Source organism: Rhinatrema bivittatum, chromosome 2 (genome assembly GCF_901001135.1).
Source record: "Rhinatrema bivittatum chromosome 2, aRhiBiv1.1, whole genome shotgun sequence".
Classification (NCBI taxonomy): Eukaryota; Metazoa; Chordata; class Amphibia; order Gymnophiona; family Rhinatrematidae; genus Rhinatrema; species Rhinatrema bivittatum.
In genome coordinates this window covers 328,634,310-328,659,106 of record NC_042616.1, presented here as the reverse complement: position 1 = coordinate 328,659,106, position 24,797 = coordinate 328,634,310, and the positions used below count along the sequence as shown (strand labels likewise).

General features: G+C 44.5%; 1 protein-coding gene and 1 long non-coding RNA gene across 3 annotated transcripts in view; one reads left to right on the top strand and one right to left on the bottom strand.

The window, feature by feature from the left end:
• Positions 1–14,869: 14,869 nt before the first annotated feature.
• LOC115084642 lies at positions 14,870–20,564 on the bottom strand. Its single transcript, XR_003854618.1, has 3 exons — positions 20,210–20,564; positions 17,776–17,862; positions 14,870–15,677 (listed from the first exon to the last, which is right to left on the bottom strand). It is a non-coding gene; the product is annotated as an uncharacterized LOC115084642 (long non-coding RNA).
• The window catches only part of BMPER (BMP binding endothelial regulator), a 642,704-nt gene continuing 637,040 nt past the window's right edge, over positions 19,134–24,797 (top strand). Inside the window, exons 1-2 of one of the 2 annotated variants that reach the window (XM_029589775.1) lie at positions 19,134–19,235; positions 21,070–21,155. In XM_029589775.1, the coding sequence (XP_029445635.1) occupies positions 19,184–19,235; positions 21,070–21,155 (138 nt within the window). In that variant the 5' untranslated portion in view covers positions 19,134–19,183. Of the gene's footprint in view, positions 19,236–19,420; positions 19,936–21,069; positions 21,156–24,797 lie in introns of those variants that run through there. The other variant, XM_029589773.1, reaches the window with a different exon arrangement.

The following is a 24,797-nucleotide window of genomic DNA, read 5'->3' as shown; positions in this document are numbered from 1 at the left end:
TGACATTGACCAGGATAGTGGAGCTAGGACCCAGAATGTCTATTTGTGCTTTGGGATGGGTGAATGTATATCTGTGTGTGGGGGGGAAAGGGTGGGGGGGAGGGGGAGGGGGAGAGAGAGAGTATGGGCCCGGAAGCCTGCATGATTATTTTTTTAGGCTGGGGGAGATATGTAAGGAGGTTGAGAGTCTAAATTTAATGCTTCAGGGATAGAGAAGGAAGGCGTTGGAGCTGAAAGGACTGACTTAAGACAGCTTCCTGAAATATAATTAACTTTGCAGCATTAGGTGGACTGAGTTAAGCCTCACAGGTATTGATGTTGAATAAACCATTTACAATGTTCGTTGTTGTTTTAGGAAATATGTATGTGGTGCATGCAAACAGAGCATGTAGTACATGGGTGTTAGCTGATGTCTGCATTAATGCTAACCCTTTTTAGTACATAGACCCTTAATGATTCATTACAGATTCATATAACACATTTTGCCTGGTCTAGTGACAACTCTTTTTGGAAATCTCAGAAACAGTTCTTGTGATTTACTCAGCATTACACAGCACGAGCAGTGTTTGGCTGGCTAGAGGACAAATTACAGTCTGGGCTCCAGTTTTCTCATGCACACTTTTATCATATACAATCACTTCTTACCAAAACACATCAACCAAGCAGTATTTCAAATGGAGCTGTGTTCTCCTTGTCTTCCTAGGGCTTCTCTTGCTCTCTTCTGAGCCTACGCTATATTCCTGCTCAGAAGAGACACCCCCCCCCCCCCCCGCACGACGGATGCCCTGTGTTAAGGTGGACCAGGCCCAGGCAGCTGGGACCGGACTTTGAAGAGGTTCTGAGGGTTTCTACAGTGCACTCTGCCAGACTCGGATTAACTTCATGTGCAATTTTCCTGATTGTTTCTTCTGAATCTTTTCTTCATCCATTGTGTTCCACACTACCTCCCTATCCAAGGACTTGTAGTGACTCTCACCCCCCATCATCTTCTGCTTTTGAGAACAGTAAAGAAATATTAACTTTTCTTCTTGTACCTTGTTCAACTAAGATAGTCTTGCCACAGATTTCCAATAGTCCTTTTACATTTTGGTAGGAATTCTTGTGATTTTCTTTTGTCATGTGGCTATTCTTTCCTCTTTCTCCTTCTTATTTGTAACATTGGTTTCCACTGTTTTGAGCTTTGCTTCTTGTTCTTTTTTTCTTAGCTGTTATTCCTTCTTAAAATTTATTTTATGTGTCACCTAGGACATATTTTTCTTATTTGTTATATTTTCTGATCCTGCATATGTAGATTTCCAGAGTATGCAGTATGCCTTTGAATACATTGCACAGATCTTCAAGAACTAATCTACCTATAGGAGGCTCCCAGCTGATTTTTAGTTGTTCTTTCGTCTCGTTATCCACATATCTTGGGTTGGGGTTCGTCATACATTCCTACCAAGAAGTGTTCCTTGCTTTGGCCTGTTTCATCCCAGATCCATGTTGACATCACTTGTGTCTGGTTATTCTAATTCCTTTAGCCAGGACAAATATTCATTTGCCCTATAAGTCAAAGTAGCCTTTTCTCCTCTTTATCATTTCTCTATAGCCTTCTATATTTTTCCCATGCTGTGGTGGCCTCAGAGGATGGCAAACCAGGTGACCACCTGAAGCTCCACACGTTAGGATACCCCTACATTTTGCTGTAGTTGGCTGAAGTTTTTGTAAGGAAGTACTTCTATTTGCATTTTAGCATTTTACTATTTGTATAATTCCCACAAAGAGAATTAGAAACATCCACAATTCTACTTTCATTGCAGTTTCCTGGATAGGGCAAAGTGAAAATGAAATAAAAGCTCAGCTTGCTTGTAATGCATCAAAATTAAGCCTGTAAGGGGCCCCATTAACCCTAAAGTCACCACTGCCCCATATATCATCCCCATTTTATCACGTCTCTGTGGCTCCTTTACTTACCATTACGGTTGCCACCAGCTCATCCTATTTATTGCTTAGACCCTGACATTTGCATAAAAACACATCTGGTCTTTTGCAGCTCTTCTGTCTTTCCTCTGAATTTTGTTTTGCCAGCAGTTCTTTTCCCAGTACATGCAGATGTTATATTTTCAGCATCGGGTTCAATGCCTTGAGGAATATCTTTTGCTTCCTTTATTTTCATGGTTTAAGCTTGTGATCCCTCTTTTGCACCCCCAGCTTTTATTTGTTTCAAGTATGATTTGTATATTTTGTGACCTATAGGGGGTAATCTATAGTTAGATGTTCACCGAGCCACTGAGAAACTTTTCCCCAATGAAATTAACTTTGATTATATTTGTAATAAAGATTCTGGACATACAGTATATGTCATGCACAGATATATAACTCTGATTTTCCATATAATAGGTTAAGTATGCACAATATTCTGTCAGACATGTTAAAGTGCCAAGCAGCTGAAGACGGCAAAGCAGACTGTACTTATGGGAAACTTCAGTATCAGAAACATGAATACAGTAGTATGCAAAGATAATAAAGAATGACACAGTGTCTGATAAGCAGATGAGAAGGTCAGTGGCAGGTTCAGGTATAGATCCCACTATATTGGCCCAGATGTGAATCAATGATGTGAAAGACAGATTGGATTACATGGAGCTTGGGAAAACACGGGTAAAGAAATCATTACCAGTCACCTCCTCTGAGATCATGTCCATACTTAGACAGACACAGACCCAGGTTCTCAAAGAAGGACATGAGAAATAATAGATCAGTGCTCATGTTGTGCTCCCTGTGAGCTCCTGCCTAGCCATAGCCAGCATATGGATAACAGAGAACTAGGTGGCCACCAATCGAGGAAACTAATGATCCAAGCAAGCAGACCGACTTTAAAAATGTGAATCCCTTTCACTTATTTATTTATTTAAACATTTTTATATACCGGCAGTCGTTGGGAACATCACATCGGTTTACATATAACATAATGCAGCAACAGGCTTTACAAAAAACACGGGACTGGGGAATTAAATCTAAGAGCTATCAAGGCAAAATGAGTAACCATGTATGGGGAGCATACATTTTACAAACGAAAGTATGACCTGGATAGTTATCAACCAACCAAGAATTAATTGCATATGCTATAAAAAGGGACATAAGAAAGACAGTGTTAGCCAAACAGTGTTGGTCTTTATTACCCAGGTGCCCTACTTTTGCCTAGTAAGGGGGCTAATGTCCCTGAGCAGATAAAAAAAGGCAGAAAGGTCTGTCAATGAGTACGGTTTGGGGACAGGCAAACGCAGTGAACTTTGGAAGGAAGAACTTGTATTGGAGAAAAGAAATGTATGCTTATTGCTGAAACAGAACCAGGAAACAATAAGACTATCAAGAAGAGTGTAAGATAATGTAATGGGGTGAAGCATAAAACCCAGTACCATTGCCAGGTGCATTAGATTGATGAACTAGAAGCACTGATGATAATGAAAGCTGCAACAATATTCTGTCAGACATGTTAAAGTGCCAAGCAGCTGAAGACTGTTGAGGAGCCAAGCTCCTCAACAGTCTCTCTTGAGCTGTTGAGGAGGTGGAACTGGCTTGTAGAATGTTCAGTGTGTACAGTTTCTTGGTTATAATGGGAAACAAACATTTTATAAGATATATTTCTGTCAGTGTGTGTGTCTTTGGCCATTTTATTGTAATGGTTGTCTTGATTTGGTTGTTGTATGGTATTTAAATGTTCCCAGCATTTCTTTTCAAGGGACTTCTCTGTGGTAAAAAAAAAGTTTAGAAAGAGAGCTGTATACTGAAAAGCTACATTGATTTTCACGGCAAAGCTTTGATAATTAATATGTTTAATGTGTACTGTAAAACAACTTCTATTTCTTAAAACAAAAAAACAAGGCTTATCTTTTAAAAAAAAACCCTTTTATGTTTAAACCATTTTTATTGCAACTGCATAAAAAATACAAACAGTACAAAAAAATATAAAACATTTTTTAACAATTTTCTCCACCAGCTGTACCCAATATCCTCAGTAAAGAATTAAAATTTCAGGATCAAATCAAAGGCCAGTACTCCTTGAAAGCAGCAGTTCTCAATTCAGGCTCCTCTGGTTCCCAAAGCAGGTTTCAAGGTAGTAAAACACATCAGTTAACCTGCTTCTTTGATCAAACGTATCCAGAACCGTATCCAGAAATCATGAGAGGTCTAGAACGGGTAGATGTGAATCGGTTATTTACTCTTTCGGATAGTAGAAAGACTAGGGGGCGCTCCATGAAGTTAGCATGGGGCACATTTAAAACTAATCGGAGAAAGTTCTTTTTTACTCAACGCACAATTAAACTCTGGAATTTGTTGCCAGAGGATGTGGTTAGTGCAGTTAGTATAGCTGTGTTTAAAAAAGGATTGGATACGTTCTTGGAGGAGAAGTCCATTACCTGCTATTAAGTTCACTTAGAGAATAGCCACTGCCATTAGCAATGGTAACATGGAATAGACTTAGTTTTTGGGTACTTGCCAGGTTCTTATGGCCTGGATTGGCCACTGTTGGAAACAGGATGCTGGGCTTGATGGACCCTTGGTCTGACCCAGTATGGCATTTTCTTATGTTCTTATGTTCTTATGAAATATATTTTGCGCATAATCTGCAAATCAGGCTGTACAAGGAGGATTACTGCAGAGTTTTAAGGTCTATTATTGGAAATGAATCCAGTAAGCGCTTAGCATGTGAAGTTGACAGTTTTGAATGCGGTGTCTGCTGTGAAAGGCTACCCTTCATTTTTTAATACTTGTCACGCGGAGCTGTGTCAGTGGGAAATGTGGTGTCGCATGTCACTGTTGGCATGAAATTCCTGCAGTGACATTGCTGCAGTTCCAGAGATGCAGTAGCATTCCCAGTGCTGATATTGCTGCAGCGGGAGCTACATGCCCTGGTGATAGCAGCTGCCCATTTCCATCTGCCGCAGCACTATTGGAATCCATTACAAGCACCCTATCAGAACACACATGGAAAAAAGGGGAGGGCTGAATTTTATAACATATGCTGTTTCCAAACACAGGGGCCAATGCAAAAAAAAAAAAAAAAGCGCGGAAACCGGGAGATGAAAAGTCAGCGCTCGCTTTCTTAATGCATGCAGGCGCCCGCAAGGGGGGGCGCCATGCTATATTGTAATTAGGGGGTTGCATTATCAAGGAGGCGCTTTGCGCGACCTTAGCACCTCCTTGCTAATGTGACCCCACGGTTACCGGCATTCTGCCGGTTATGAACACTGATGCCGATAAATTCGGCGTTGGTTTTCATAACTGCATTCCGCTAGTTATTTATTTATTTATTTGTTTGTTTATTTGGACTCTTTTATATACCGAAGTATAGAAGGCTGCCTTCACTCCGGTTTACAGTTTTAACAACTTATTACAGATAACGCATAGAGAAACCGTGAACAAACAACTGGTTCCATTTAAAGCATATAGCAATAGTGTAAAACAGGTATTAGAGTACAACCAGAGAATTGGCCTTACTGTGTGTAAACAGTGTAAAGACAGATAAAGCTAAGCATATAACGTTATAACTTAAATGAATCATCAAGCAGCTGGTGTGTTTATAAGACTCTTGAATAGGTAGGTTAGGGGTAGAGGGGAAGAAGGATTCTCGGGAAACAGTGGGGGACAAAATTAATCAAAATACAAAATTAATCAAAGGACACAAATTTAAAGTCAATGGGTAAGTGAGAAATGTCATGAGGGGGATCACACAGAAAATTAGTTTAAGCAGATCTGAGAGGGATGGCCTGTCTGAGAAAATGGGTTTGGTTTAACCAACTCCATCTGTGAATGTTTGTCTAAATATCCATGTTTTGAGTTCCTTTTTGAACGAGTTGGTGTCACTGATAGTGCTTAGGTAGTCAGGTAGAGAGTTCCATGCTTTCGGTCCTGCAATAGAGAAGGCTCTGTTCCTGGTGTTGGACAGTTTAGCAAAGGGTAGGGGGGGGGGGGGGGTTATGACTAGTTGCAGTTTGCGGGTGGTTCTTGTCGTGCAAAGTGTTTTGTGCTGTTGAATCATGTTATCGAAGGCGGTGTTGCCTGCTTTATAGATTGCATTGTGTAGGATAGTTAGAGTTTTGTATTTGATTCTTTGTTCGACCGGAAGCCAGTGAAGACTCCTCAGAACAGGGGTGATGTGGTCAGATTTCTTCTTGCCGGTAAGTACTCTGGCTGCGGCATTTTGTAACAATTGGAGTGGTTTTAATGTAGACTTAGGAAGGCCAATCAGAAGCGAGTTGCAGTAATTGAGGCTTGAGAAAATGAGTGATTGCAGGACGGTTCTGAAATCTTGTTGGTGTAAAAGCGGCTTAAGGTGTTTGAGTATGTGAAGTTTGTGAAATCCTTCTTTTGTTTTCATTGCAATGTTCTTTTTGAGGTTCAGTTCATTGTCGATCCAAATACCGAGGTCTTTTGCATAGTTCTTCAGTTGGATGTCATGTTGTCAATTTGTAAGGAGGGCATTGGGGTTATTTGATCTGAGTTGTTTCTTTTAATGAGGATGCATTCTGTTTTGTTCATGTTGAGGCATAACTTTAGGTGGTTCAGCGTGTTTCTGATTGAGATGAAGTGGTTTGCTGTAAGGCTGAGTGCATCTTCGATCGGAGAGGTTATTGGGATGAGGAGTTGAATGTCATCGGCTTACATAAAATATGTGATGCCTAGACTTGAGATGAGTTGGCAGAGTGGGAGTAGGTATATGTTGAAGAGGGTGGCCGAGAGGGTGGACCCTTGTGGTACCCCAGTTTCAAGGGGAAGGGATCAGAGAAGATGTCATTGAGGGTGACTTTGAAGAACCTGTCTTTTAGGAATGATGTGAACCAGTCCAGAGTTTTGCCTGATAGACCTATGCTAGCAAGTCTTGATATTAGGCTTTTGTGGTCTATGGTGTCGAATGCCGCAGAGAGATCGAGTAGGATTAGTAAGTGGCTTAATTTGTTGTCAAATCCTCTTATTATTTTATTAGATAAATTGAGCAGCAGGGTTTCTGTGCTGCGGTTCTTCCTGAAGCCATGTTGTGAGGGATGAAGAATATTGTTGTTCTCTAGGTGTTCATTGAGTTGTATCAGTGCTGCTTTCTCTGTCATCTTGGCAAGTAAGAGAAGGTTAGAGATAGGATGGTAATTATTCAAATCTTTTGGGTCCAGGTTCTTTTTTTTCAATATTGGAGTGATTGTTGCGATTTTTAGGTTAGCTGGTATTTCACCATCTTCAAGTGATTTGTTTATTATAGCTGCTAAGGTTGGGGCAATAATATGTGCTATTTCCTTTAAGTTGCCGGTTGGGATAATATCAAGATCATGCCGAGCTGGGTTTATTTTTCTTAACAGCTTTTCCGTTTCGGTCTTTGAAATTGGGTCGAAATTCGACCAAGGTGTTATAGTTGCTGTGTCAGATGGGTCAGATGGCTCTTCTGTGATTGAAGGATTGTTGAAGGTGCCAGTTATTTTGCATATTTTGTCTTGGCTTAGGTTATTAGTTTCGGTTGTGGGGGTGTTGTTGTTCTCGTCTATGAAGTTTTTCACGATGTTGAAGAGGGAGTTGGATTTATTTGTGGAGTTTTTAATCTTTAGACTATAGTAGTCACGTTTGGCGTTCAGAATAATTTTCTTATAGTCGGCGAGCTGCGTGCAGTATCTTTGTAGGGTTGCTGGACATTTGGCTTTACGCCATTCTTTTTCCATCTTCCTGAGGTTGGATTTCATTGTTCTGAGGTGAGAGTTGAACCAAGGGTTGTTTTTCTCTCTGTTTTTTTTTTATCTGTTTTAATTTCTCGGGGTTTTGAATGATAGCTGTTCATTTGATCTTGTCATTTTGTTAGTTTTTACTTGTGTACTGCATTGTAAGAGGTAGTGATCAGACCAGGGGACTGGTTTGTGAGATATTGTAGTGTTGGAGAGGTAGTGGTTGGTGAAGATCATTTCTAGCGTGTGACCTGCTTTATGAGTGGGGTTGTTTACAAGTTGGGTCATATTTAGGCTGGACAGCATGTCGAGCATGGTTTGGCAGTTTTGTGATCTGGGGTTGGCATCAGATGAAGGTTGAAGTCACCGAGTATTATAGAGGGCTTTTTCATGCTGTTTTTTATTAAGAATTCTAGTAGTGGGGAGATCTCGTTGTCAAGAAGCTTGGGGGGGCAATAAACTAGACATAGTTGTAGGAATTCTGAGTCGAGTAGAGCAATTTTGTATTTCTTTGGGAGGTTGTGGGGGATCAGCTTCATAGCGAAGTGTTTTTTTATGATAAGGAGTAGACCTCCTCCTCTGTGGGACTTGCGTGGGATAGAGAATATGTTGTAAGCATTGTTGGTTAGATGATTCGTAAGGACTTGATTGGTATCTTTGAACCATGTTTCGGTTATGGCAAAGAAGTCGGGGTTCTTTTCTTGGATTAGGTCTGAAATTAGCATGAATTTTTTGGTCAGAGATTGGGCATTTATCAAGAAAAAGGTGAGATAAAGTAGGTTTCTGACATGTTTCAAAAGTGGGATTTTAATTAGGTATCTGTTTCTCATCTGATGAGTCAAGGTGGGGGGAGGAGCCATGCTGGTGCTGATTGTTGATTTCTTGCAGTGTTCAAGTGTTCCCCTCGTCTAGGTGTCAAGGATTGATAGTGGCTGTGTTGAGAAGATGATTCTAGGCAGAGGGAGGCTGAGGGGGTGTTGTGGGATGCTGGGAGAGTCATGCAGGAGGGTCTTGCAGTGTTGAATCATATCAGGAGAGGTAACGATGTTTGGGAGGAGATCCGGAGGATGAGTGTAGGTACTGATAGAGGCTGGATTCATGCGGGATGATTTCTGAAGGAGAACTGTATTAGTGGAGTATTTGATCAGAGATGTTGAAAGTTGAGATTCAGATGAATGTTGGCTGAGAATCAGGTAAGTGTAGGGAGAGATTTGGATAAGTACTGGAGGAGGTCCGAAGTTGTGCTGGATGGAGCGTGATTAGACGCGATCAGGATGATTGCTGGATGCGGTTGGGTTGAGTGTTGTAGCTGTATGAGGTTAGATGAGAGCAAGGTGGGGTGTTGGTTCTGAATGCGGCTGGGTGTTGTCAGGAATACTAGTGGGGATGGAAGCTTATTGTTTGAGGTGGTCCGGGTATGTGTTGTAGGCGATCAGAGCAGTTGTAGGCTGAGAACTGGCTGAGGTCAGGATTTGGATGCAGATGGATGTGCTCCGGAAGATTTGTTGATGAGTTGAAAGATTTCTGAAAGGGAGGTAGAGCGGGTGCTGGAGGCTGTGGAGGGCGTGCTCGCTGCGGTTTTGTAGTGTGCTGGATTAGGTATGTTGTCATATTGATTGTTTGAAGCTGGGTGGAGCAGGCAATGTGGGCTGGGGTATGCTTGATGAGAGCCGTATGAGAGAAGTGAAAGTTTGAAGAGGTTGGTATGAGTGCGGGAGGAGGTACGAGTAGATTGTGTGATTGCTGGTGGAAGATGTCTGGATGCTTGCTGAGGTTGAGAGAATTCAGCGGAAGGTTTTGTGAGTGCTGAATTTTGGACGTTTGGGGTGTTATTGGAGAAGCAGATTGTTAAAGGGAGAGATCCTGGTCCTGGGGCACTCCAAGGGGTGCGCTAAGGGGCAGGCCCCTTAGGTCACACTCCTTTGGGCATGCGACACCGCCGGGAGGCGCAAAAATTTAAAGCCCTTCACTTCCCACCCTGATTGGCCTGCTGCCTCTCAGGGGGCGCGGCTGACTCACCGTGATTTTGGCTGCGTCTTTTCCTCTCTTTTTTTTCACTTCCTTTCTCTTTGGTTCCCGAGTGCCTCCTCTGCACGGCTCGCCTTGATTCGGCGAGCGGGCTCTTGCCCCGATTGGGCCTTGAGAGCCCCAGCAGAGGAGGTGAAGAGGAGCGGCTGGTGCCGGGAGCGGGAGGACGTAAAGAGGGGAAAAGGTTATGAAAACCGACACCGAGTTTATTGGCGTTGGTTTTCATAACACAGCTGGCCGGTTATGAAAACCGACACCGAGCATGACGACGTCGGTCTTCAATGCGGCCAGCTGAGGTATTTTGGTTTTTTTTTCTACTTTTAAAAGTAGTACAGAAAAGCAGTCTGAGATGCACATTTATTTTTTTGCATTGGAGTGAATGAGTAATAGCCTCATTCACATGCATTTGCACGTGCTGAGCCGTAACTCATTCACTCCGCGTCGGACGTCCGTTAAATAGGCTCCAATCCCCCTATTGCATTAGGGGATGGATTATCGCCTATTTAACCTGCATCTGACTGCGGGTTATACAGTGCGATCAGCATCGGCCCCTCAGAGCCTCCTTTGACGAGTGAATACAGGATTCCTTTACTGAAACATTCTGGTTTTTTGTTTAGGAGTTACCTTTTAAAGGAATTGTAACCAGTCTCAAACAGAATTTCATTCCATAAAGTTACATTCTGGAGAACTGGGTTCCTTTCATGGAAAGTCAAGCTTAGCTAATAGGTAACTATTCCATTTTCTATATTGATTTTAATTACATGGAGGAGAGCATGGCACTTCTGGAAGTGAGGTGTGTGTGTGCTTTAGGCCTATTGTTTTGTGTGCAAAATGTTTTGGCAACTCACCTTGTTATTGTTCTGATTGTAAGGGGTGTACTTGAAATGATTAAATAAACAAATAGATGGATAAATAAAAATTGTAACTCTTTGTGTTTTGACATTGGGTTGCATTCCTCCATGCCTGGGCTTTCAGCTCTGTCTAAGCCTGCTTCAACCCTGCTCACTGTCACTGCTGACAGGAGGTGCAAAGCTAAGGTGCTATGAGCCCTTATTCCAGTCACCAGGAAACTCCCCCCCCCCCCCCCCCCCCCATTAATCCTTATCCTACTCTTTCCAGACCAAACTAGCTAAGGTCCTCAGTAGGGTGCCAGAGCAAAGTTCCTTTCAAAAGCTACTATGTGCGCACCTTGAATCCATCCTGCAAGAATCACTGGTGAGTGCTAGGTGGGACAGGGCACTTTGAATGTTTCCTCCAAAGTATCTCCAGCACCTGCTAGGCTAATACACAGAACTGAAAATAGGTATCCCCCCCATGTCACGTCGCTAATTTATGTAATCTCATCTCATCTTCAATTGATATCCTGACCTCCTGGACCCATAGGACCACCCAGAGCAGCTTACAGCATGCAAAAATATATAATTCCATAAATATGAATTAAGTAAAACATATTAACACATCAATACATATGCAGTTCAAAAATCATTATGGAACAATTAATAAACACTGCAATAAATGTAAAAACCCCAACTGACTTTCACACCTTATTCTCGCTAGAAGTGTTAACTGAGGCAAAATTGTCTATATAATTATAAAAACCTAAGCCTTAAAGAGAAGGACGTTACTGAAAATAAATCAAGAGATATGAACAGTCTTTAACAAATTTTACACAGACCTTTATTTTCTTATACATTGGCACACACAGCCAGGAATGTTGTTTTCCGCAATCTACCTCTCCTAGGTATAGAAACTCTGCTAGTTTCAGGTAAGGTACTCAGAAGTTGCTCGCTAGTGACTGGTTTAAGTTCAGTCCTCGGGCTCCAACCTGCCCACAGCCAGTGGGGCTCTCTGGAAGCCCAAGACCCCTGGCCAGGTGAACGGGAGCCACCTCCACACTGGTCATAGTTGTTCTACTCCCACTACCCGCTCTCAGCCTTATTGCTTGCGTTTGAACTCCAAAGACAATTTTCTGTACTCCTTCTAGAATCGGCAAAGCTTCAGCTGAGTCCCCTCATAACCCAATCAGCTTTTGTGACCTTCCTGGTGGCCATGGCATGCAAGAAATGCCTCCCGTGTCACCACCCACTGCACTATGATCTCCAGCAAGACTGGTCTGTGTGATCTAACCTGGCGGAGTCGGCGGTGGCTTTGCTGCCGGCGATGTTACTAACAGTATCGTCGCAGTAGCGCGCCGAATAGCACCACCTTTCACGGTGGTGCTATTCGGTGCGAAAGCCGGCAGCCGGCGCACCGCAGCTGCTGAAATCGCACCGTCGTGGTGCAAAGGCTGAGGGCTTTCGCAGGCCCGCCCCCCCCCCCCCCATTTTCGCAGTATTCATCATTTTGCGAAGAATGATGAACCTTAGCCAGCTAAGTCATCCAGCTAACTCTGAATATTGGAGTTAGCCAATTAACTTAGCCAGCTTACTCACCTCCTCCAAGTTTCATCTCCAGAATGCCTCTAACTTATCCTGCTAAATTCTAGCCCCCTAACTTATTAGCTAGCTACAATTTGGCAGGATATGTGTCCAATTATTCATTTAGCTGGCTAACTTCTGAATTATCTCTTGATGAAAACGTGAACACTGTTCAATCACTGAAAATTATTGATTTTTAATTACTTAACTTTTCTTATAAACTTGATTTATGTATATTGTTATATTTTTGAGCCTACACATAAATTATTAAAAATAACTTTTGTACCGCTTCCGATCATACATCAAGAAACTTTTTGGGGTAGATTTTAAAAATTTGCGCGATCGCGTACTTTTCTTCGCACACCAGGCGCGAACAAAGGTACGCTGGATTTTATAAGATACGTGCGTAGCCACGCGTATCTTATAATATCCGGGGTCGGCACGCGCAAGGGGATGCACATTTGTGCAACCTGCGCGCGCCGAGCCCAGCGCGCGCTGCCTGTTCCCTCCGAGGCCGCTCCGATTTCGGAGCGGCCTCGGAGGGAACTTTCCTTCGCCCTCCCCCCCCCTTCCCCTACCTAACCCACCCCCCCCAGCCCTATCTAACCCCCCCCCTTACCTTTGTTGGCAGATTTACGCCTGCTAAAAGCAGACGTAAATCTGCGCGCACCAGCGGGCTGCTGGCTCGCCATCACCCGACCCGGGGGCTGGTCCGGAGGCCTCGACCACGCCCCCGGGCCGGCACCACGTCCCCGAAACGCCACGCCATGCCCCCAAAACGCCGCGTCGCTCCGGGCACACCCCTTCCCCACCCCTTCCCCACCCCTTTTACAAAGCCCCGTGACTTGCGCGCGCCGGTGGCCTATGCAAAATAGGCGCACCGACGCGCGAGGGCCCTGCGCACGTAAATCTGGCCGGATTTACGCGCTCAGGGCATTTAAAATCCGCCCCTTTATGAAAATTTTTTTTTTAAGTTGGTTGAAAGTTTCATATACTTCACGATGTGTTCAAAGAATTTCCCTTGTTTGCCGCTACACAGGGCAAAAATATTAGAGATAAAATAGTGCACACTCAATTAGATCTCAGTGCTCCCCCAGGTAATATCATAGGCCACCAGATTTGTGGACATTGCAGTTGGTGCACGCAGGCTATAGTAGGGAAGGAATGGGTGGTTCCCATCACCAACTACAGAGTTTGGAGAAAATGAAACACTGACTGCAATTCCAGTAATGTCATCTACGCAGTAATATGCCCTTGCCCAAAGATCTATATAGGCTGGACCACTCGTCCGGTACAAGTAAGTTTGGGGGAACACAAATCCCGGTTCAACACTGCTAAAATGACAGCTCCAATGGTCTAACACTTGATAGATACAGATGAGGTGGACCATATTGAACAAGTCAATGTTTCTTCTCGCGGTGGAGATTTAAGCATTAAAATAAATTACCACGAAGCCTTTTGGATTTACATGTTGAATACATCGGATCCCACAGACATGAATGAAGAACTCAATCTGACTACAGTGTTATAACATAAAGGGATTGCCCAGCATAGCACAGCATAAATGTTCACTTTCGGCATAGTACCATCAAGGCATTTGAGAAGAGAAGCTAGAGGCGTGCCAATCAGGTCCGATTTACTGGTAGCGGCGAATAGATAAGTGAAACCCGAGGTGTGCCAATCAGGTCCGATTCGTAGGTAGTGGTGAATAAACATGTGAAATCATAGGGGGGGCGTACTAAACCAACCTGTCAAGTAAGTGATTGCAGAATGGACATTTCAGAATGGAGAAACTATATGGTGGATATACCAACGAATGAGAGTGACACAACGGATCCGTCAGTGCATTGACGATTGGCTCATTCATGTTTAGAGCTCAGGATTGGCAAATTTAATAAATCACGGTCACGTGTATAGGGGATTGGCTACGTACTGGGTCAGCTGACAGTCATGGCGTTGGTTTGAATATTGGAGAATGGGAGAGATTTACACCGGGATATGGTTTTGAAAAACGATCAGTGTGGTAACAATCCGTCTGTTGTTGCTTTGTTTTACAGAGAATAATTCCCCTGAGGAATGACGGACAGTCTGAAACATGTACGTGTTGGGATCTTCATAAAAGATTCGGAATTAACAGGAAGGTTTAAGGTATCCATACTTTAAAATAATCAGCAACATCGGATTTGAAAAATTGAGAAAAGAAGGTAACATTTAAAAAAAAACCAAAAAAACTTTTTTTGAAAATAGTTACAATTGATTGAAGAAGCTAATAGCTACAAAGCTGTACACACAGGGCTAGATTTTAAAAGCCCTGCGCGCGTAAATCCTCAGGACACGTGTAAGTCCCGGAGCTTCGTAAAAGGACCGGAAGGGGGCGTGTCGGCAGTCTGGGGGTGTGGTGATCCTTCAGGGGCGGGCCGGGAGGGCGGTCCCGAGTCCCCCGGCACTGCGGCCTGTGCCGGGGGATGCCGAGGCAGCACGTGCAAGTTACGCCTGCTTCAAGCAGGCGTAACTTGCACAACAAAAGATAGGGGGGGATTTAGGTAGGGCTGGGGTAGATAGGGGAAGGAAGGGGAAGGGAGGGGAAGGTGGGGGTCGCAGAAGGAAAGTTCCCTCCAAGGCCGCCCCGATTTTGCAGCGGCCTCGGAGGGAATGGAGGCAGGCTGCGTGGCTCGGCGCGCACAGGCTGCCGATTTTGTGCAGCCTTGCGCGCGCCGACCCCAGATTTTATAAGATATGCACGGCTACGCGCGTATTTTATAAAATCCGGCATACTTTTGTTCGTGCCGCTAGCGCGTACTTATTTAAGATCTACCTCAGCATATTTTATATAAAGAATGGTGCCTAATGGATGTCACATATCACCACTGGGACTTTAAATTGTAAAAAAAATGTTTTCAAAAAATTCACATAAGGAGGCAGTTGGAAGTTAATGATGGTGCAGGGACACCTACACGAGTATATGAAACTTTCAACCAACTTCAAAAATTTTTTTTCATAAAAAGTGTCTTGATGTATGATTGGAAGTGGTACAAAAGTTATTTTTAATAATTTATGTATAGGCACAAAAATATAACAATATACATAAATCAAGTGTATAAGAAAAGTTGATAAGTAATAATTAAAAATCAATAATTTACAGTGATTGAACAGTGTTGTTCACGTTTTGATCAAGAGATAATTTACAGATCACTGTTAGGTGGTGTTGATATTTTCTAACTTCTGAATTAGCCAGATAATGCTTTTGAATATGAACATCACAACAAATAAAATACCTTTAGAGAATAACACAAACAAGATCTTGGAAAGAGACATAAAGAGAAAGTAATAGCACCAAGAAGCAGGCAATCTGATGCTCTGAGCAATGGAGAGTTGCTGATGCTCTGTTTTGTAATTAGAATTAGTTTTGAGCACTGGATCCATTTTTTTCAGAGCAGCTTTTTCCACATTGCATGTATGGATTTGTTGTTCTCTTCTTTCTCTCAGAAAAACAGGACTCCAGGTCCATGTATACAGCAAGGCAAATCCAGGACTGGTTCAATCCATCCTGAAAAAATAAGTCAGTTGGCAGCCTCCATTAGAATATTGTGACGACAGATGAGGTAACCAATAAATTGTTAAAATAATAAAAAAATATTCTTTGCATACATAACTGCACTTTAATGGGTGCTATTTAAAATGTTGAATGATCTGACAATAGGAAACTCTATTCTATCACAAAGTTCTGAGTTTATTATTTCCTGATGAGAAAACAGATACCGCATTGAGCACAGCTCACATTTCTTTCACCTTAAATGCAAATCTCACCAGCAGCACAAGAACACAAATAAACATCAAGCACCCTAGTGTTCTCTGAATAAAAAAAAAAGAGTTTGTGTTAGTATGTAGAGTCTGTGATCTATGTAGAGGTAGCTACTTATAGCCACAAATCTCCACCAATCATGAATGGAATTTGCTATTACGGTGTGAATCTATTTGGTGTAGAGGATTAAATAATTAGATATATTTTCATATATGCACTACTAGTATGTTTTTGTGTAGGGAAAATATCTAATCACCTAAGGGTGATATGGATAAAGCATATCCACCTAAGGGTGGATATGCTTTGGATAAAGGAGCTAAAAGGAAGAGCTTTCTTATCAAACTTATTCTTAAACTTTCAGCTACAATGGCAGAGCATATTCAGAGGTTGGCATTTCAGAATTTGCTTTTTTGTTACCATAGAACCTTTGTTGCATGCCACCATATGCCTGTTCACCAAAGAACGAGTTTCTATGAGGGAGGCGATGGGATCTGAGCGGATGGTCTAAGCTAACAACTCCTGGGACCTATGAGTGCCAATGCCACTCTTACACTGACTGTATGAATTGGGCAAGTGGTTTTATTGCTTCATCTCAGTTTGCCTACTCCTAGTTGGAAAATAACAGCATTGAACCTGCTCCACCCCCAACAAACACCTTTTTGGGAAACTGTCATAACAGATACCAAAGCAAAAAATGGCAGTAGCTGTATGCATATTTGTGAAATATAACATTGAAAAGCCCACTGAAAGGATCACTTAAAGAAGCAAACTAACCCAATAGGGGAGAGATGTTTAGAGGGGGCAGAAGGTAAAAGAAATGCATAAGAACTTGCCATGCTGGGTCAGACCAAGGGTCCATCAAGCCCAGCATCCTGTTTCCAACAGAGGCCAAACCAGGCCACAAGAACCTGCAAGTACCCAAACACCAAGAAGATCCAATGCTACTGATGCCAGTAATAACAGAGGCCATTCCCTAAGTCAACTTGATTAATAGCAGTTAATGGACTTCTCCTCCAAGAACTTATCCAAACCTTTTTTAAACCCAGTTACACTTACTGCACTAAACACATCCTCTGGCAACAAATTCCAGAGCTTAATTGTGCGTTGAGTGAAAAAGAATTTTCTCTGATTAGTCTTAATTGTGCTACTTGCTAACTTTATGAAGTGCCCTTTAGTCCTTCTATTATCCAAAAGTGTAAATAACCAATTCACATCTACTCATTCAAGACTTCCCATGATTTTAAAGACCTCTCTCATATCCCCCCTCAGCTGTCTCTTCTCCAAGCTGAACAGCCCTAACCTCTTCAGCCTTTCCTCATAGGGGAGATGTTCCATCCCATTTATCATTTTGGTTGCCCTTCTCTGTACCTTCTCCATCGCAACTATATCTATTTTGAGATGTGGCGACCAGAATTGTACACAGTATTCAAGGTGTGGTCTCATCATGGAGTGATACAGAGGCATTATGACATTTTCAGTTTTATTAACCATTCCCTTCCTAATAATTCCTAACATTCTGTTTGCTTTTTTGCCTGCTGCAGCACACTGAACCGTTGATTTCAAAGTATCATCCAGGCACCTTGCTATGCTGTTTAAGCACAGATGTATTTTAATATGGGACTAATTAGGGAAACAACATGAGTTTATAACAGGACTACATACAAACTGAGGTCTTTACCTGCATGCTGCCTTTATTCCTAGTTTATTGCAATTTAAAGCCACGGGACATAACAAGTTGGCATAACCTTGAGGCACTTGGCACTCTGTCCATTCAGGAGTAAGTGATTTGCACATATCTACTGTCCACTTATCTAGAATATCCACACAATAAGTTTCATTATACCTTGATCGTGGTACCTTTCATATGCACATTGATGGCTGGCAAGCTGAATTCCATTGCATTTTCTTAACAAATAATCTTCTATTGTTGCTGAAAAGGATATATTTTTATTTAGTCATGTACAGAAATAAGAGGGAAAGAAGACACTGAAGACTAGAAACTGCAGGGTTTTCTTTAAAGAGGGAAGGGAATTCTGAGGTGCCCTTTGTAAGCACTATTCTTACCGAGTCAGGAAAGAGTAGCTCATACAGGTCTTTACCTTTCTGTCAAAGGATGCACCATAAAATGTTATAATTATAGTATCACTGCTCTAAAACAAAACGGATGCATTGCAATTTCCATGTACCAGGCGGAAATGTGTTACACTGAAGGAACTTTCAGACAATCGTACTCTCCTTGGCAACCCCCGCCCCGCTTCGCTTACTAGAGAAAGAGCAGAATACGTTAGCACCAGAGCTGAAATAGTTGCTGTCTCTGCTAAGCTCTCAGGCCAGGCAGGTGATTTTCTCCTGTGTGGGGGACCCACAGAAAGGAAAGTCAAGTCAGAGACAGTACTTGTAACCCTCGTCTTTGCCTTTCACCACTAGGGGCGCGCATGCGAATGTGCCAGACCCCTGCGGGCACGCAGGTTTCCGGGCTGCGTCTCGCTGCTTGCACCTCCCGAGCGCAGGGCAGCGGCACCCAGGCAGGAGGGGGCGCTGCTGTGAATGAAGTGAGCTATCCATGCGGAGAGTTTCCGTTTTCTTTTATTATTTTTTTGGTCCCGGAAATGTAGCCGTGTTTATTCCAACAAGAACAAAAAAAAAAAAAAGGGAGCAATCAGTGGAAGAAAGTGACTTGCCGTTTTTTTACAGGTTAATGTCGAGTTTGCTCTTGTTGTAACAAACACGGATAAATGAAGGGGGGGGGGGGGAAATAAAAGATAAACCCAAAACAAAGGTCCCTACCCGGGCAGAAAAGGAGGCCTGTTGGAAGGAAGGATAGTGCCCTAAAGCGTTTTCTCTCTCTGCACATGGGGCGGGTTGCTCTGGTGGGAGCCCGGCTCTGGGAGGGGGGATCTTCTGGGCTCCCCTCAGATTGCAGCTCTCCTCCCCCACCCCCCTTGGTTGTATGCTGCTCACTTCACGCTGCCCCGGCCCCTCTCCCTCCTGCCCCCCGCACGCTGCTTCTCCCGCTGCAGGCCGGAGAGCAAGGCGAAGCGGGCAGTGAGAACATGTCCAGCGCCTGAAGGGAACGGAGGGCAAAAAGGAAACCCCTGCTCTAGCCGAGGCCTGGCGGAAGTCAGATAGCGTCCCATAAAGATCGAGTCTCCTGCAACCGCCCACCCCATCCGCCTGTGTGTGTGTATAACGCTTGCGAGTGCCGCCGAGAGAAGTCTCCGAGACCCGGACTTCATGCTGCTGCTGATTCAATGGCCCCGGGCTTCCGACAGCATCTCCCTCGTGCCCTGCCTACGGGTGCATGTAAGGCAGCAAAAGACCAACCCCCTTTTCACCTTCCCAAACCCTCTTCCCCCCACCCCCACCAAAAAAAAAAAAAGTTTCACAGAAAAAAAGAAAACGGAGTCATGAGATGGAAGTGAAGAGAGATCCGCGCATTGTCCCGACTGAGCCGTCCGGAGAGCAATCAGGAGAAAGGGAAGGGGGGGGGGGGAGCAAGGCGGGGGTTGTGGTCAGCGAGGAGAGAGGAAAGGGTGTGTGCGGTGCTGCTGGGAGGGGATGCTTAGGTTCATTTGGATCTGAGAGGTGCTTACAGTGGTACCAGAGAACGGGAGGGTGGGCGTCAGGAAGGTTTCCCTGACCTGCGCGCCAGGAGGGCGATCGTTCCGGCTGCGGGCACCCCCGGCTCCCCCCACCCCACCGGGCCGGGCCAGGCTGCGGGGCGGCGACAGCCCGAAGGTGGGCGCTGGAAGGAGCAGCAGCAGCAGCACTCCCCCCTCCCCAGCCTCTCCTCCCCGGGGGAAGTCTGCCGCCTGTCCGGAGCCCGGCCGGGCGGGGGCGGCCACCATGCTCTCCCTCTGCTTTCGCCTCCTCCTCCTCCTCCTCGCCGGGGGCTGCCGCCTGGCCCGGAGGCTCGGCTCCCCCGGGATCGGCACCGTCGCCGGCTTCTGCTTCCTGCTCGGCACCTTGCTCCAGAGGTCGCTGGCTTCCTCGTTCCTGACAGGTAAGAGGGGGGGGGAAAAAAAAGAGCCTCCCCACCCCTCCAGGCAGTCCGCCCACCTTCATAGCGACTTTTGGTGTAGGTTTGTTTGAAATCGGTGGCTCCTGTCAGATAACAGCTTGGCGAGTTAGCCGAGGGCAGTGGTTTGCGAATTGGAAAACTAAAGGCAGATCGTGCCCCCGAATTGAAGACATCGCTTTGCAAAAAAAAAAAAGTATAGAAAGGGGGTCCGGATCTCAGCGTTTATGCCGGGCACTGCCCACCCAGAGTTACTTACCGGTCAACCTCCTGCGCTGCAGTTTAATGGAAGGAAGCCCGGTGTTGCTGCTGCTGCTGTACTACTATTATTATTATTATTATTGTTTAGAGATCAGGACTGTAGAATGTAATTGCAGGCTTGCAGGCAGGTGAGGATCCAAGTCTTGTTCCGGAGGACATATTTTACTGACACCTGATGCACGAAAAACACAGCGGGGGCGCGCGCGCGGATTTTAGGCAGCAAAGCAAGCAGCATCCAGCTTCGGAACGCGATCCCCGCGGAAGATAATTGAATGTAGCACTGATCAGGGACCGGTGGGGGTGGGGGAGATCCCGGATGGGGTGGCCCGGCTGTGCCTGTGCGGGCTCGCCGCTTTCCATCCAGACGAAAAAAAAAAAAAAAAAAGCAAAACGTATCATAAGACGGCACTGCTTCCTGGGAGAGAGCCCCCTGTAATCGTGTGGTTCATTCTGCGTTGTGCTAGTCACTTTGGGGCCGTTTTGCGGGGCAGGGAAACCCCTTTTTTTTTTTTTTTTTTTTTTTTTAGAAGCACTGCGCATTGTCTTCCCGTTAACTTTAGCACTAAAAGCATCCGGAACCCTGTTCCGTGGAAGAGTCCCGAAGCGCCACTCAGGGCTCCCTGACACTAGGTTGAGTAGCACTGATTTAAGCAAATGCAGTCGTTTCCAAAAACCACACACACACAAGTGTGTCCCGTGTCAATCCATTCGCCTGCTAATTCTGCAGGTGGAAGAGTGCAGTTTATCTGGAACCTTTGCAAGCCGAACCAGCAAGAGCTGGAGTTTACGCCAGGGCAAAAACTCGCTCCCCCTGCACGGAATTCTGATCTGTTTTCTTTGCTTTGGTTCCAAATGCAGGGTCTGTGGCCAAATGTGAAAACGAAGGAGAGATTCTGCAGATCCCGTTTATCACAGACAACCCTTGTATAACCTGTGTCTGCTTGGTAAGTTAGACTTTGAGAATCAGGGCGCAAGGCATGCAATTACGGCAGAGGTACAAAGGAGGAATTCAGAAACAAAATCAAATCTCGTGTCAAGAAACTGTCTTTAATCAGATACAGGGTTATACTAATGATAGGTTCGTACACTAATCCGGTTTACAAGACAGAAATGAGTTACCTATGTAAAGGGCATCAGACCCCCCCCCCCCCCCCCTCTGTGCAGCTGGAGTTCTGGCCGGGGCTGCTCGCTTCCCTGATCTGGAGAGGTGGCGAGAGCAGGGGTAAGGGGACACAGTGCAAAACGGTTCATGGGCTTCGTTTTCCCCTCCCTCTCATTTCATTCACTACTTAAGGTCCCCGGTCTTCATTGCTCCACTGACAGAAGAGCCTTCTCCTCTGGTTGCCCGTCTCTGTCCATCAGTCTGACTGTACTTTCCCCTATAGCTTAGAAAGTACATTGTAAACCCTTAGACTTGGGCAAGGTACGTGCCACAGTCTACTTATTTCTCCCAGCGTTTTCCCCTGTGTAACTTGTTGACTTTTTCTCTTCCTCCTCTCGATAGCATATCCACAATGCTGACAGACAGTGTGTAAACAGCAGAGATAACATCATACAGTAAAATGCTAAGGTCTTGTTGCCTTCCGCTTGCACTTAACCTGACACAGTGACCTTCTGGAGAACTGGGGCAGAGAAGTTATAATTTCCTATATATATATATATATATGAAAGTTAAGTTAAGCAAGTTCTCTTAACAGTTGTTCCAAGAGTACACAAAATTTGTAAAACCTTCGCACCCTTGCACAGTCTCCTGGATTTTTCGGCCAAGTCCAACTCAAGCAAACGCCACACCGAGCTCCAAGGCTGCCACTTCTGTTTTAAGGAAGGAAACAAAACTGCTCTAGGCATTCTTGAGGCATAGTTGGTGTAAAATAAGTAAATAAATACAACTTTTGCTAACATCTCATGTTCAAGTAGAACAAGAGCAACACATCTGTATAGATCATTCGGAGATATAGGGCACAGAAATTAAAGGGCATCATTTTCTCCTGGTAGTCCATCCACATCCATTAGTAGCCCGTGCAGGTGTCTGTGGCTACTGAGATTAGAGGCTCGAAGTCATTGCTGTCGCTTGAGTGCTGTGACTGGCTGGATCATCTCTAGGGTTTTATTATCTTACCCACGGCACCCACAAATTAGTTGAAGGAACACACATTTAAGACTAGCCCGAGCATTTATTTTGATTATTTTTTAAATAAGTTGTTCTACTATATAATAGGAATGCGCACAGACCCTGGGGAATCAGGTTGCCTGTGCCCATCTCTGCCGAAACCTGAGGTTTTCGCTTTCACGACATTTAAGGTGTGGGCTGGGCGAGGCCGGCACAGGAGTATTGATTAAGTTGTGCGTGTGGTGGTGGGGGGCGGGGGGAACCCGGTCCATCTCTACCTTGCCATGGGCTACTTAAAAAGTTGCGGCTTTGCCTAGCAGATGTTGACTACTGGAGACCCTGTCTAAATATAGTGCGGGCTCGGCTTTAGCGCGCCTGGGCTAGCCAGGGCTGCAGGCGTCAGCAGTGGAGAGCCCCAAGTGGGCTCCGGCATTTCGGCAGCTGTGGTGACCCTGCCTGCTGCTGACTCTGCCGGTTTTTTGTTCTCGTTACTGCAGTCGCCAGCCTGTGGCTGCTGGCTGCGCTGCCACCCAGGAATCTGGTCCTCGGAAAAAGCTTTGATTTTGGCCTGGAGAAAGTTGCTTGCAAATTTCTAGGGTGGCTTCCAAGTTCCTTTCGGCCACCTGCTGTAAAAATGAAAACAAAAAAAAAATGGTACCTAAAGCTGGGAGCACGTGTAACGGTGGTGAGAGCCGAGGGAGTGCAATTAAGGCTTGAGCGCTGGGAAGGTTGGAGGGATGCCAACTCAGGAGGGATCTTGTCCAGCCAGCGTCTGTCAGAGGCAGTTTCCCCTGTTTCCTAGGGTTGTGTGCAAGGGAAGGAAGGGCTGGAATGAAGCTGCTACTCTAGCCTGCTGAATATATTCAAAAGTAAGGGCTTTAGATATCATTTTCTGATCTCCCCCCCCCCTCACTCCCTCTGCCCCCACCCTCCCCTTCCAAGGAAGAAAATGTTTGTGCAAATCAGCAAGCATTGTTATTTTTTTGGAAGTGAAAATAGTACAACTTCCCCTTCCCCACAAATTATTTGCATCTTTTATATCAAATAACAAAAACGATACAGATTGCACTATCAGGCATTATAGGTCTCAATGCACAATTAAACTCTGGAATTTGTTGCCAGAGGATGTGGTTAGTGCAGTTAGTGTAGCTGGGTTTAAAAAAGGTTTGGATAAGTTCTTGGAGGAGAAGTACATTACCTGCTATTAATTAAGTTGACTTAGAAAATAGCCACTGCTATTACTAGCATCAGTAGCGTGGAATAGACTTAGTTTTTGGGTAATTGCCAGGTACTTGTAGCCTGGATTGGCCACTGTTAGAAACAGGATGCTGGGCTTGATGGACCCTTGGTCTGACCCAGTATAATATAGCATGTTCTTATGTAAACAATTCGCTATCCCTTTCTTTACCTTCACTGAAAATTTCAGAGATGAGGTGCAACCTGCCTCAGTCGCACTGGCAAAAGGTGCTTCATGTGTCAGCCCTCCACGATGGGAGCCAAGATGACTTTTCTTATTCTCTTTGGGTCCCTCCACCCCAGCGATGTCCATATTTTCAGATGTTCCGATGGGGTCGACGTGTGGGCTGTGCGAGCTGCCTGTCCTTCAGCAACCTTCACACCGCTCACGTATAGGTGGTACTGATCCGATGAACGACCCGTTTTTATGTTCGTTAATGTTTGCAGCGAAATTCATTTCCATATGATTAGATTTTGAAAGCTTTGTTTGGAGGCAGGGGTGGGGGAGCAACAAAGTAAACAAGAGCTTTCAAAAGTGCATGCAAATAATAGTCAAATTGTTGGGCTGATAGTCTAGGGTTAGTCGTTAGTTGTTAGAGCATAGAGGTGGCAACCTGGAGACCCCAATTTGGTTTCCCTATCCACCCCACTCACCGTATGACCTTGAGTACTGTCACCACACTTAAGCTGCCCATACTCAAATTTAGACAGGAAGCTCTTCAGGCCAGGGACTTTAAAGTATGGGAGAATTCTGTTGTACATCAAAGTGTCCACTGATGGGCACAATACAAAGAAATATTATTATATGCATTTTTATCCACTTATCTGGCAGTTCTTTATGACAGTAAATGGAAGACATCGATCGGTTTCTCACTGTCGTGCCAAAGATTTTACTTGTAGGTCGGTTCTTCCGAGGCATATTGTGAAAGTCCATGCTGTAGGCCTACTTCTTTTCACTGTATAGATAATTTTACTGGGTTTTGTTTTGGCTGACTTTTTTTCTTTGTGAAAAGTTAGTTATAGCAGGTTAATGAAAATGAGTTTTGTAAACCTAGAGTTGCAACAAAAGGGATGAGAAGTAACTTAGAGCTCCACCAGTATGGCACGAGGTCCTGGTGAAATACTCTTCTAAACTGTTTACCTTTTTTTTATGTTCTGAGGTGTTTTAACCCTGAAATACTCTTAAATTGTGTCCAGTAAATTAAAGAAACAGGGTTCTTAGTTCTGGAATATCCCAGTT